This window comes from Boleophthalmus pectinirostris, unplaced genomic scaffold (genome assembly GCF_026225935.1).
Source record: "Boleophthalmus pectinirostris isolate CB_2022bp ecotype Guang Dong unplaced genomic scaffold, ASM2622593v1 HiC_scaffold_18, whole genome shotgun sequence".
Classification (NCBI taxonomy): domain Eukaryota; kingdom Metazoa; phylum Chordata; class Actinopteri; order Gobiiformes; family Gobiidae; genus Boleophthalmus; species Boleophthalmus pectinirostris.
Window position 1 is genome coordinate 18187979 of NW_026571133.1, and position 13409 is coordinate 18201387.

The following is a 13409-nucleotide window of genomic DNA, read 5'->3' on the forward strand; positions in this document are numbered from 1 at the left end:
GTTGACCTCATTCAGTCTGGGTGGTCTATCATCTACTGTTCTGACAGCCTACTCACTCTACACATAATTCTGCATCTCACTGGAAAATGCTCATAGAATTTGTTTGAATCATCAAGAGAAAAATGGTCCAACCCCCCACTCCCCCACCTACCCTTTATATACGGGTGTAATCTGATTTATAGTGTTAGTTATTTTCTGCATGATTATTTGGATACTGTGGTTTAGTATTTATTATTTTACCTTTTAAGTTTTATTGAGCACTTACATTTGGACATGGCAGCAGATGTAACAAAACAGCTGCTTTCATAACTTCATAGTTTTATACTCAAGGCCAAGGCTTGCCCAAATTACAAACTTAGCAATATAAAACGTTTTAGGAAATGTCGTAGATAATGTAAAGTCGGTGTTTTTGCGTGCGTGAGTGCGTGAGTGCGTGAGTGCGTGAGTGCGTGAGTGCGTGAGTGCGTGAGTGCGTGAGTGCGTGAGTGCGTGAGTGAGTGCGTGAGTGCGTGAGTGCGTGAGTGCGTGAGTGCGTGAGTGCGTGAGTGCGTGAGTGCGTGAGTAATTTACCTGATACATAGATGTCAGAGCTCCTCCTATAGCACCTTTAGATTTCAAGAGCATGATTGACTTACGTACATGGTTAACTGGGTCTGGTTCACTGCTGAGACATTACCTGTAGTGTCGCAGTGCTTTTTGAGTAGATCTCCACTAGCTTTATTGCGCTATTTGAACATTATTAATAGAGATCCTGATCTGTTTTACAACCTACTCCCTGTGTAGGCTTAAAATTTGGACCAGTGATTGCTGTCTTATCTGTCAACAATGTTCATAATGCTTCTGATATGATTTCCTAATGTGTGGGCATACGTTACCATTTTATATTGCCTTCTATAGAGACACACGTACCTTTTTGTAAGCATAGAAAACCTTCCTTATCAGTGTATCCTGAAAGCAAGCAGAACGTGACAGTGTGGCTGGCCTTGGTACTCTGCAGTGGACCATCTCTGCAGTGGCGAAGGCTTGGCACGTGTCGGGTCAGAGCTGCAGAAGCCTGTTGTAGGGCGCTGATGACTCACCGCTCCATTGGGGCATCTGTGAAGTGAAGCTATTGCCTTCCTTCACAAATCTCTTCTTCATCTCAAACCAGCCTGTGGCAATTGGTTTATTTGAATGCTACAAACTAGTAGAAATAGGAGGGTTTAGCTTCACCTCTTTCTTGTTGAAAATTGTGAAAAGAAGTTTTTTTCTTTTGGGGCTTGACAGCATATTGCATATTAAAATGAAATATACATGTGCCATATTTTCAGTCCATTATCTGTCCCCTACAGTGTTTATTGGCATAAGCTTTGCATGAGATGTACAATATGGTCTTGGATAGTATGAACATAAGTCCAAAGGCATTATCCTGCTCACTGATGTGCTAAATGAAAATTAGTTTATATCAGTGGAGTAGAGGTCATAATGAATTAAGTAAACAGACCTTACATGCTCACCAAAGATCTGATCATTATCTGATTTCTGGAATTATTAGATTATCATTGTCCAGTAAACAGTTACATCTGATATGAGTAATCTGATTTCTTTGATTGTTCACACTTGTGCATTTTTGAGGGGAAAAAAACATTAGATTTAAACAGTTATATTAAACTTAATTGTTAATGTTTAATCTGTCTGAAATCAGTCTTCCACGTACAACACTGACTCTAGAAATCCAATGAATAATTTCCATTTCTCAAGGTATTCACCATGATCATCAGATTTCTTTTGTGCATGTCAACACACAACAAAAATTAGACCTAATTATTTGGTTAATTGATTGTTCTTGTTATGTTTTAAATAAAATGCAAGGATAGTTTATTTACAGCTACAAGCAAAGCAGTGGTCATACATTTGAGCCTCCTTTATATATCTCATTTTAGCGTTCAGTGCAGTGGGCTTTCATTGGATTCCTTCACAGCTCCCATGCTTGGACATTGATTTCCAATTGTGCTTGAATTATTTTGGCCTATTACACAAGTACCGCATCTCCCCTCTTGTTTGCCCTGTTTCCTCTAGGCCACTCTTTTTGGCCCACGCATTGACCTCTTTTGTACTTGTATTTTGCCTTTAGACCTTAGCAAATACTAAAAAAATATCAATCAAAAGAGCCACAAAAGACTCCAGGTGATGAATAATGCATGGAGTGGTTTCCTGGTCAGTGTCAGACAGTAGAGGCAATTTATTACCTTTTCTGCACCACATGATATAGTTAAACTAGCCACAAACAAACAAGGCAGGTTAATTACAGCTGCGTCATGACTGACAGAAATACATATTTAACTATGACACAAATGTGAATTACTAGTAAAGGTGCAAGCTCAGTTTTTCCTGTCTCATCTAGACAGAATTTCTGACTACTGTGAACAGCAGTCTTTGATCGGATTGAAACCAGCAACTTCAAAAGCATGGTTAATACAAGTAATAATGCAGTGGTTAAGCACTTAGGATGAAATGGATTGTCTAAAATGATAAGTCATACCTTGCGAGTTGGGATAGCATGATGTTGAACATTGTGTTAAAGGCTTCCTCTGTCTCATATTGGATCAATTTAAATCGATACATTTATGTGAAACTCTCTGATGCCACTTTGAGTCAGGTACAGATCGGCTCACCTTTAGCAATCAACTACTTTTTGTGGCTTGTTAAACACTGCATTCTCCCTCCAGATTAGCTAAACTTTGTGCTATATTTTGGATTCAGAGGCAAGATAGGCAGGGTTTTTCAACCCTGCCTATTTTGGACATGCCCTTTTGATTTTTCTTTTAGTGAGGAAGTTTGTTCCACTTAGCTACTGACATAATTATGCAATGACAGAATTAAACAGGACAGTGGACACTAACACAAAGTCATAACCAGGAAAGTTGGTGAGTGGACAACCTTTGTTCCTTAAAACTCTTGGCGCCACTTAAATCCCATAAAACAGGTCCTGGATGAATAAGAAAGGACAGAAAAGTACAAACCTGCGCACCATGTTTTTAGGCCGTTCTTATTTAAAAGGGTGACCTTGTGTTTTGTGTGTGGAGTGGAGTGCAGCTTTACTGTCCACTCTGATAAGCATACCCTGTAGACAAAGCAAAGACACAGGTGCGCACTGTGCTTGGAGACCAGTGAATCTTGGTAGCTTCTGGATGTACATGAAGGGCACTGCAGTCCACATCACTGAGGGCAATAGGATAATGCTCCCATGCTCTTGCACTGCCTCATACTCTAGGTCTCACTCTAGGATTTTCAATGGATGGTGGAGTCTGCTTTTTGGACATTCATAAAATATTAAACAAAAAAAGTCTATTATTTCTTGATATTGAACTCTGCCACAATTTGCATCAAGTAAATAACCAAACATCATATAATATTTAGGCCTGCAAAAAGATAAGGAAGTTGGTTCCCTTGTGGCTTTACTCAGGTGTAAGTCACTTGGTACTGTCAACTAACAAACCCTTTACTTTCCCTCATTACAGAATTTTGGAATTTTAAAGACTTACTTACTGATATCAGATTTAACAACCTCCTGTTTACACGGATGGAAATGCAGCACATTTATGTAACAGCATGGTAGATGTAAATTAAAGTCTTCCTACTAAATCTTTGTGTTTGTAAACTGATATCTTGACCATGACTGTTATAAAAGCAGTAGATTTCACTTTGGGCTGATATCTCTGACACTGACATATATTTTCCTAACCTGTCACATACCTGCCTGTGCTGTCAGTGGGTCGCAGCCTCCGGTCCCTCATGCATCTGTGTCCATATGTCAGGGCTCAGCCACGTGTTTATTCAATTGTCTACTGGAATGAACTAATGTTGCTGGGCCCTTTCAAAAAGCTTTGTTGTCTTATATATTTCATATATTTCTATATATTTTAGTGCATCTTACAGCCACACGAAATATATCTCTTTCAGGTCATATTTTCTTCTAAGCTTTTTTTTTTTTTTTTTTTTGCTCATGGTGTTGAGCCAATTTAAATTTTTGATTCTTAGATGAATTATTATTTATCTGTTTTACCTAATCCCAAAAATTCTGTTAGGAAAAAGTCTTGGCTGCTTAGCTCAATGAGTGATGAGTGGTCAGTTAATTTTTATGTAAATAACACATTAAGCCATTAATTTTTTGTTCAGATTTACTTTTGCCTTAAAGCAATCCCACCTGCTTGGGTCTTGCAAACAGGTGTGTAGGCTCTCTCTGCATATCGCATATTGTTTGTCTGCCACCTTAAAGCATGCAGTTTGGCACTACGCTCTGTGAAATGCAAACATATAGTGTCATACACAAACTGGGAGTTATTATCTCCTGGAACAATACTAATAGATGCATGTACTGCTGTGAGCAAACAGTTTGTGCCACCGATGCCAGCAGAGTGGGTGGGTGAGTGCCTGCCAAGTCTCTAGCATGCGCCTCTGTGCTCTCTCTCAAGCTAAATTACATTCCCTACTTTACCTTTTCACTGCTTCTATTACAACTACATGTGACATTTTTGCATCATTCGCTTCAAGTACTAACAGAAATGTCCCTTCCAACTTGTTTATTGAATTAATAAATCTCTTCAAAGGCATAACTACAGTTGATCTAGAAACATTTACAATGGCATAATCACACTTGGATGTGTTTAATTAGAGTGATGAGTTTTAGGGAGAAGAGCAGGCATTGCCTTATTATTGAGTCCCCTGTTGAGCAGGTACTGCTGTAACAGCCAGCCAGACGAGGTCATTCTCTGCTTGGGGCAGTGCAGCTCTCCTGAACAACCTCTTTTTTTGGGGGTATGTCCTTGGCCTTTTAAAATCATTTATGCTGTGCTACTTAATACTATGCTTGTGGTCATGCTGCAACTAAGCCAAAATGTGACCTAATTTCCAAAATATGAAAGTTGATTAATTCATTCAAATGTGTATACCCTGCACTACTTTCATCCTATAAACAAATTCAGTTAAATACAATTTTGAAACATTAATTTTAAGTTTGCTGTTACTCTTTGATGTACAGCTCTAAAAATGCTCTTGGCTGCCAAATAATTCTGGATCCACATTAAAATTGTTTCAGTGAGTTTCTCTGGGGCCTGCCAGGACTTTCATCTAGATGTCGCTTTCATGTGTCATTCTGTGCACTATGCAGCACTTTCCCTGCATTTGACATCGACAGGTCCACAGCTGTCAAAAGCTCATCACTTAAAAATCCTTTCCAAAAGTATACAGTATAAATATTTGACTTCATCTTACCATGTCAGATTTGTAGTTTTAGATTTGTTTCACCTTGCTGCTTTTGAGTTATTTTGTTTTGCCTTTTGTTGTCTTAATCATTTTGCTTTAATACACATTTCCTGTTGTTTCACCTTAAGACTTTAAATCACAATGTCATGTTTTAATTGCTTGACCTTGCAGCGCTCTTTTCTTATGATTTTATTTTATTTTTTTTCCTGTGTATAACTAATTAATTGTACATACACATACATGAATAAATAAATAATTTGCATATTTTAATGACATTAGTCTTTAAGTTTTCCATATTTCTCATACTTTCACTCTGCCTCTCTATTGCCTGTCAGTGCTATTCTGAGCACAGTATCCTTGGTGATGCTGCACCCGTGATCAAGATTTCTCTACAGCCAATAAATCTCAACAAAAGCAGTGAAATTAATGACCAGTGGCTTCATCTTTTCTTGTTGTGTATATGTGCCGCTATGTAACCACATTTCCTCTTTGTGTCACCTACCACAACCCCCACCCAAAACACTCACACACTCCCCACCCTCCTCCATGGACATGATTTACTGCCCACCACATACACCTCTGCCTCAACTACTGGACAGGATCATAAAAGTAAGGCCTGCTCATCTGCACAGGATGCTAAGAAAAACACAGGGATATTTTTTCACCCACCTAAGGGGTCATAAACTCTCACCAAAGAACACACTTAAGGTTTTCTTTTTTTTCCTTGGACAGCAAATATACTCATTCTTTACAAGCAGTATAAAGTACATTCTGACATGAACAAATTGATAATGGCAGGCAAGCATCAACTACTTTAGTAGTAAAGTATAAATAAACTTGAGCCTTCCAAGCACAGTCCCTTAGTAATCTGTATAGTCTTTATCCTGTAGTGTCCACTGTCTCAATTTGACATTAGGACCATATGACTATGTGGCTCTGACTAACTCTGAATCACAAGCTCGTACGCTCCCAGGCCTGCTTAGAATAGCCCTTGTCTGCTCCACTGGCACACTAGCTAGTATACACACACACACACAAAAAAAACATGTTAAACAATTTAGTTTTAAAAAAATAATGAAAACATATGAGTCTATGCTCTGATAACATTTGCTCTTCTGATAATGCTGACCTCTTGATCCAGACATCCTCCCAATCGCTTCTGCTTCACTACCTGCAATTTCCTGTTTTTAAAGTGCCCCCAGTTGTCCAGTCCATTATTGGTCTCCGCACTTATTTTAGGTTAGTTACCACCCCCATTATTTCCAGCACACGGACAGCTTACCACACCCCCTTTTTGTGTAATCTGCTGTCCCACTGATCATATGGAAGCCGTGGTGACCAGACCATATATCCCCTGTTCCATCTGTAGTTGGCAGTCTTGCATCACATTTGTTCTGACAAGGGCTGCACAACTCCAATATGCCTCTTTTTATTTCCACGAGCAAATGTTGTATTGTTTTTTTTTTTTTTCTTTCAGTTAATTTTTTGCTTTAATTTTTATTATGTTTTTAGTCTTTTTTTATTTTATTTTATTTTTTTTAATGCATATTTCATATTTGGATGGATTAGGGAGCGTTAAAGAGACTTGTTTAGAGATACTGCTTTTAATTTATGTTAAATTTAATTCAGGTCTAAACACTTTTTTGCAGCTGAAGTTTTCCTTAACTTTAAGAATACCAGGCATTGGTTTTAACCCATTATGGCCCTCTGTCTGTTTTTGGTATGCAAAACACACCAAAATAATGAAATTCAAACTTGTTGTGCTTACTTTACATTAGTGGGACGAATGACTTTCATGCACGTCATAACATTTTGTTTTGGGGCTATCTTAGTTTTTACTATATCTACACAGTACTTGATACACTTGCTCAAGACTTTGCAATGTTTCTAGTACATAACTCAAATGTGATGATACTTTTGTTTTCAATTATTTTGCCAACATTTTAATTGTCTCTGCTTGACAGGCATTTAAACATTGCAAGGGTGTACTGTATTTTCTGGTTGTCTAATTGTCTTTTTCTGATTGTCTAATAATACTTAATATTACATAAACAACATAAAAATTTTCTCTTCTTTCCCTGAAAGCACCACCCTCTCCTGCACAGTGAGTCATTCAGCACTCTCAGGGTTAAAGTATAGCTGCAGCATCTTACTGCAGTGTCTAAAGTGTTTTGCTGTTGGTTACAGTAGACACCAAAAAGAGGTGAAAAACATTCCTCTAATGCGTTCTTTTCCTCCAAAAATCTTTTTTTATTGCATTTATAACATTTGGCACAGTACAAATGTTGGTGCTTTTACAAGGTAAACCTGTAAAGATCAACACTGACCTTTGTTGGTTTGTTAAAAGAAAGGCTTTTTTGTATAAATATTTTCTGAATCGCTGCATTCTTTATCTTTGTGTAAAAATCACATTGAATGCCCTCTATAACAAGCCTTTTCCTATTTGTCAAAGTCAAGACAGAATCTCAAACAACTCATTGATTTAAATAGAAGTTACAAGTTAGAAAATAGTTTTAATTTCTTTTTAATATATGTTTCTCTATCACCAGCCCATGGTAGTAGTTTTGATTTGTCCATATATATATAGATGTATTTATATATATATATTTATAAGCATGTACAACAAGAAATTCAGTCTCTTTTCACATTGCACTTTGTACAAAAAAGTTGTCATTTCCTTCATTGTGCATTCTATTGCGTGATTCTATGAAAAGGGGGGAAAAAAAGACAAAATGAGATTTGGGTCAGGGATACAACGGGTCAGACGCCCTTTTAAATCTGAGTCTCTTGTACTTTCTCCTTGTGAGTTTTTATGACAAAGGGCTCCGCCATTGCTGTGATGGTGCTGGGCAAGGTTCGGGGCAATGAGTTGCCAACATTATTATCTGTCCATTTAGCTCCTTGTCCACTTGGTTTGTAAGTATTATATTTGGGTTTTAGGGTACTGTAGTCCACTTTATGAGGGCTGTAGTCCATTTTGTGTGGACTATAATCCGGTTTAGATCTCTGGGTCTGGGGACTAAAGTCAGACTTGAAGGCGCAGTAATCAACTTTGTAAGGACTGTAATCAGTCACAGTCTTATGGGGGGTATAAGGGTCCTTGGGTTTGTAGGTATTGTCGGTTTTAGATCTCTGGGCATTGAAGTCTGTTTTCACTTTAGGCTGAGTGCTGTAGTCTACCTTAAAAGGGCTATATTCAGGTTTAGGCCTTGGGTGAGTGCCAAAAGAGGGCTTGAAGGGGCTGTAATGGGCACTGATTTTGGGCTGTGTGTTGTAGTCCGATTTCAGGGGGCTATAGTCATGTTTGGGTTTTGGCTGTGTATTATAATCTCTCTTGAATGGACTGAATTCTGATTTCTGCCTGGGATGGGTGCTGTAATCCGGTTTAAAAGGGCTAAATTCCGATTTAGCTTTAGGGTGAGTTCCAAAGTCTGCTTTAAAAGGGCTGTATTCCACCTTTGACTTGTATTCCTGTGAAAATGGACTGAAATCAGGCTTTGGTCTATGAAGGCTGAAGTCTGGTGTAGATTTGTGGGTACTGTATTCTGGCATGGTCTTGTGGCTACTGTAGTCTACATTTGGCTTATATGTTGTATATTCAGCCTTTGGCTTGTGAAGAGTGAAGTCAGGCTGCGGTTTGTACTCCACTTTGGGCTTGTGGAAACTGTAGTCTGTTTTGTGGCTGATAAAGTCCAGTTTGTGTATACTGTTATGGTCCCGGATTTCAGGCAACGTTAGTGCGGTCTCTTGTGCTGCAGAAGCTGGTGGTGGAAGGTCCTCCTCGTCTACCTGAATTATCTCCACAGTTCGAGCAGCTGCCACAGTGCTCCTCTGCTGGTGGCGCTTTCTAAGTTTGTAGAAGGCAATAAGCATAACAGCAGCCAGTAGTGTCACTGCCACAAAGCAGCCTATTATAATCTTGGTTGTCTTCATCACTTCATCAAGGCTGGGGCCTGACTTTCCTGGTTTCCCAGTGGCTCCTTGGACTGCAGGAACTACAGAGGGCTTAGCTGCACCTGGAGGGCTTTCAGTACTTTGCAGCAGGACTGTTGGTGTAGAAATGAAGACCGGCTGAAATACGGAGGGAGAAGCAGTTGTCGTTGTTGTTGTTCCTCCTCCACCAGCAGCTACCCCAGCCCCAGAGGATGTTGTGGTGGTTGTAGGTTTGGGCATTTCTGTGGTTGGTCCCATTACTTCAACCGTCACTGTGGTGAAGTAACTCAAATTAGACGTATTCAGCTCAGCAGCACTCACATTGAGGTAGGCCGAGGCATTAGAGTTCCCTGCTGCATTGGACACCATGCAGGTATAAGTGCCTGTGTCCGCAGCAAGGACATTTGAAAAATTAAGAGTTCCGTCGTTAAGAACTGATATTCTGATGTGGCTGGAGGCATGTGTAAGGATTGTCCCATTAGGTAACAACCAACGCACTGAGGACATTGGGGCAGTACGGCATCGAAGCTCTGCTACTCTCCCTGCTGAGATGTTAAAGTCTCTTGGAGCATCAGCAATGAATGGAGCAGAACATTGGGTGGCTGCCCCTTCACCCCTCTCGACTTCAACTAATTGTCGCCCCCTCATGCTAGCCGGTGAATGACAGCGTCCACAACATGTAGAGTTTGTTGGTATATACTCCCTTAGCCACCGTGCTAACCACACAGCCTCACAGCCACAGTTCCATGGATTGTGGTGAAGATGAAGCTCCACCAAGAACCTGAGCGGGGAAAACAAATCATGTGGCACTGCGCTCAGATTGTTATGGGCAAGATTAAGTTCTACCAATGAAGAAAGGTCATCAAAGGCATTTCGCTCAATTACTGTTATTTGAGAGTTCATCACCCATAGCTTTTTAAGAGCACGTAGGCCTTTGAAGGAGCCTGGTTTTATTCTCGGAAAAAGGTTTTCAGAAATCTCTAGCTCTTCCAGGCCTTTCAGTGGACTCAAATTTGGCAAATCCCCCCTAATGTTGCACATTCCCAGATTGAGATACTTGAGGTTTTGTAGGCCCTCAAACGCTCCCTCCGAGATGTACTCCAGTTTCCGTAACTCTCCCAAATCCAATCGCATAAGGGACGGGACCCGGTTGAAGGCATACGATGGGATGCTCTCAATTGGGTTATTCCTCAACCATAGTTCTCTTAGTTTTGACAAGTATTCAAAGGCCCCACTGGGCACAACTGTTAGCCGGTTGTCAAAGAGCTCCAGTGTGTTCAGGCTTGTAAGTCCATTGAACGCGCCCACCTCAATCTGCCGTATGGCATTTCGCCCAAGCTGGAGCACCTCAAGGTGGTGCAGGTGGCGAAAAGAATCCGCCTGCACCGCCTCAATGGCGTTTTCCATTAGATTGAGGTGTCGCGTGTTAGCAGGTATTCCAGGGGGCACACGGGTGAGGCCGCGCCGGGTGCACACCACTTTCCCCTGCTGATTACTGCAGGAACATTGAGGTGGGCAGCCCTGGGGTCCTTGAGACGCTGCCGCCCCCGCCAAGGCCAGGGAGGCGCTGCTCCACGCTCGCGCCATCAGGAAGACTACACAGAGCAGGGCGGCTTTCCTGGCGCGATGCACAGTTACCCGCCCCAGGAGACTCATGATGTGGCACGTTCATAATTCAGCATCATCTGGGGGGGGGGGGATGGGGGGGTGGTGGGGATGTTGTTTAGGGACTTAAAACAGTCTAACTTGTATAATCAACCAAAAGGTTCACATCACCAAGCAAAGCCAAAAAGTTATTTCATTTATAATACCAATGGGCTAGATGACCTTTTCACAATTAGTCACTGCTGTGATTATTCATATTCATACAAATATGCTCAAACGAGAACAAGTTGAAGGGCAAAACTGTGTTGCCTTATGTATATAGGTGAATGACATAATTATATATCAATCCACAAAACTGTTACATGAATGGGATTTTGCGTTATAACAAATGCAGAGAGGATGTGAAACTCTAGACACCTACCTCAAGTTAAATATACAGGCTCAGAGATCTATAGCTTTCCTCCTTTTGCAATGAGAAAGAGTTGTGGTGTTCAGAACAGATGTATTTATATCCCATGAGCAGCACTGAAAGCCTTTCTGCTTTCTTTAAAACGTGTATCAATCCCAAAGAGCTTAACCACGATGAGCCCTTTTGTAAATCCACATATCCAAATAGAAAGGCCCTTTGTGAATGTTTATTTTCCTGTTCCTTAGTCTTGAATAGAAAAAAAGCTTGGAATCCAGTCAGGCTCCTAAAGCAGCAGTGCGCCCATGCTCACTTTTTGCTGTCGGCTCCTCTTCTCTGGCTTGTCCTTGGAATCCGACAGTTGATCCCCCTGCTAGACACCGTACACAGGTCTCCATAGCACAGATGACTTCACAAACAAGCGCACAAAATTTTGTGCACCAAATGGAAAGGCAAAAATGACAAAAGAGGTAGGTGGGAGGTTAGCTTAAAGAATATTGAATGAAAAATCCTCGTACACTTCAGTGTTCCTTGCCTGCTTATTTTGCAGAGGGTAAGAAAGTCTTTTTTGGTATTCCTCTGTTTACTTTAGCGGTCAATCACTTGGTCAGATGGTTGGTCTCATAGCCCTTCTTTTTTTCCTCCTCTCCCCGTGTCGTTCTTTACTCTGCGATGCTGTGTCTTGTTTTTTTATTTCTAAAAAATCTCAAGTCGTCCCTTTCGGTGCGCTGCCTGGATTGAAAAGAAGGCGACATAGGCTGCCTTCATTAGTGTCTTTTCTTGTCCAGCCACATGCTCAATCCTTAGAAGCCACGGTGGCTCCAGCAGTATTCATGAGCACGCACACACCATCCCTGCAACGCACACGGCAGTCGGAGCGAGCACACAGCAGCTGCAGCCTGCCTCCCATGCACTTCCCAATAATCCGTCAATTTCTTCAGAGGGGGGTGTGAGGTGGGGGATGGAGAGGGGTGCTTTGAGGAGTGGGGGTGATGTCGCTCGTTGATCGAGGTGGGTGAGGAGTCACAAAAAAGGAGGGGTGGTGCGCAGTTTCTCCTTCCTCTGTTCGGCTTCTTTTTGGTCCAGTTTTTTCTCCTCCTCCTCCTCTCCTTGCGTTGATCGGCACCCACTTGATGATAGAATGTCCTACTGGGGAGAGGACCAAGACAGGGAGGCAAGCGCTGGGCAAGTGCTGCTTACAGGCGTGACGTTAACAGTAGCGTAGATGTGGAAAGGATCCGTTGTAGCAGCAATAGAGCGCGTGTGCCGGCTCCGCTCTCGCTCGCTCTCTCTCTCGCGCGCGCGCTCTCTCTGTCTCTCTCTCCCCCTCTCTAATGCACTCTCTTTATGCTTCTCTCTCCCTCACTCTCCCACTCACAGACACACTGCCTGTCTCCCTCTTTCTCTCTGCAGTGTCCTGGGGTAGTTGGGTGAGCTCAAAGCACTCAGACCTTTTGTGAGATCTACCTCTTCAAAAACCAGTTTGTGCTTGCTGCTTTTTCTCATGCTTACAGCACAATGTTTCTTTGAAATTCTTTAGCTTTGTCTAGATTCTGGAAAAGCCAAGCAAAATTTAACCTTGTTAACATTAAGATGAAGCGCTTGGATTCTAGTACATCCAGAGAATGTCATGTTAAATGTGACATTTTTTAATTGTCTGTAGATTGTTTCTCCACTTAGACCTACTGTCCCCCAACCCTTGCAAAATGGTTTGATTTGTTAAACAATATTGAGATTGGATTGTTTAAGTGGATTGTGACAGTGCTGTAGATATGCGTGTACATTTGTGTCCGAGCTACAGAATAAGTGTGTGAAAGTGGAGAGGGGGAGAAGCATGACGGCTAGAAAAGGTCACTGTGCCTGTAGCACTGTATATTATTCCCACAGGCACAGAAGTATAGAGCCAACTTCTGCATTAGACACACATACACACACATTCTCCTTGAATTCACTGCACATGAATATGAATTGGCTTCAATGAAGCAAATGTTACATTGAGGTGGCAGCTATATATGTGCAGGGGTTTTTCCAGTGCCAAGCAAGTGACCATTCAGGGGGGGGATTTCCCTGTCCCACAAAGGTATATCTGACAGCCATTAGAATACCAATTAAAATACTTCTTCTACTACAGTTGGAATAAATTGCAGCATTTGGTTTGGTCACAAACTCAGTCTCAAAGCATTGCTATTACGGCGGGATCCTTTGGTGTAACTCTGAATTG

At 41.3% G+C, this 13409-nt stretch overlaps 2 protein-coding genes across 2 annotated transcripts in view; one reads left to right on the forward strand and one right to left on the reverse strand.

The window, feature by feature from the left end:
- Positions 1-13409, forward strand: part of snd1 (staphylococcal nuclease and tudor domain containing 1) — an 87584-nt gene that overhangs the window by 17472 nt on the left and 56703 nt on the right. The window lies entirely within an intron of this gene.
- On the reverse strand, positions 8017-10836 carry lrrc4.1 (leucine rich repeat containing 4.1). The gene has a single exon (XM_020926118.2). The coding sequence runs from the start codon at positions 10831-10833 to the stop codon at positions 8017-8019; it is 2817 nt and encodes a 938-aa protein (XP_020781777.1). The 5' UTR covers positions 10834-10836.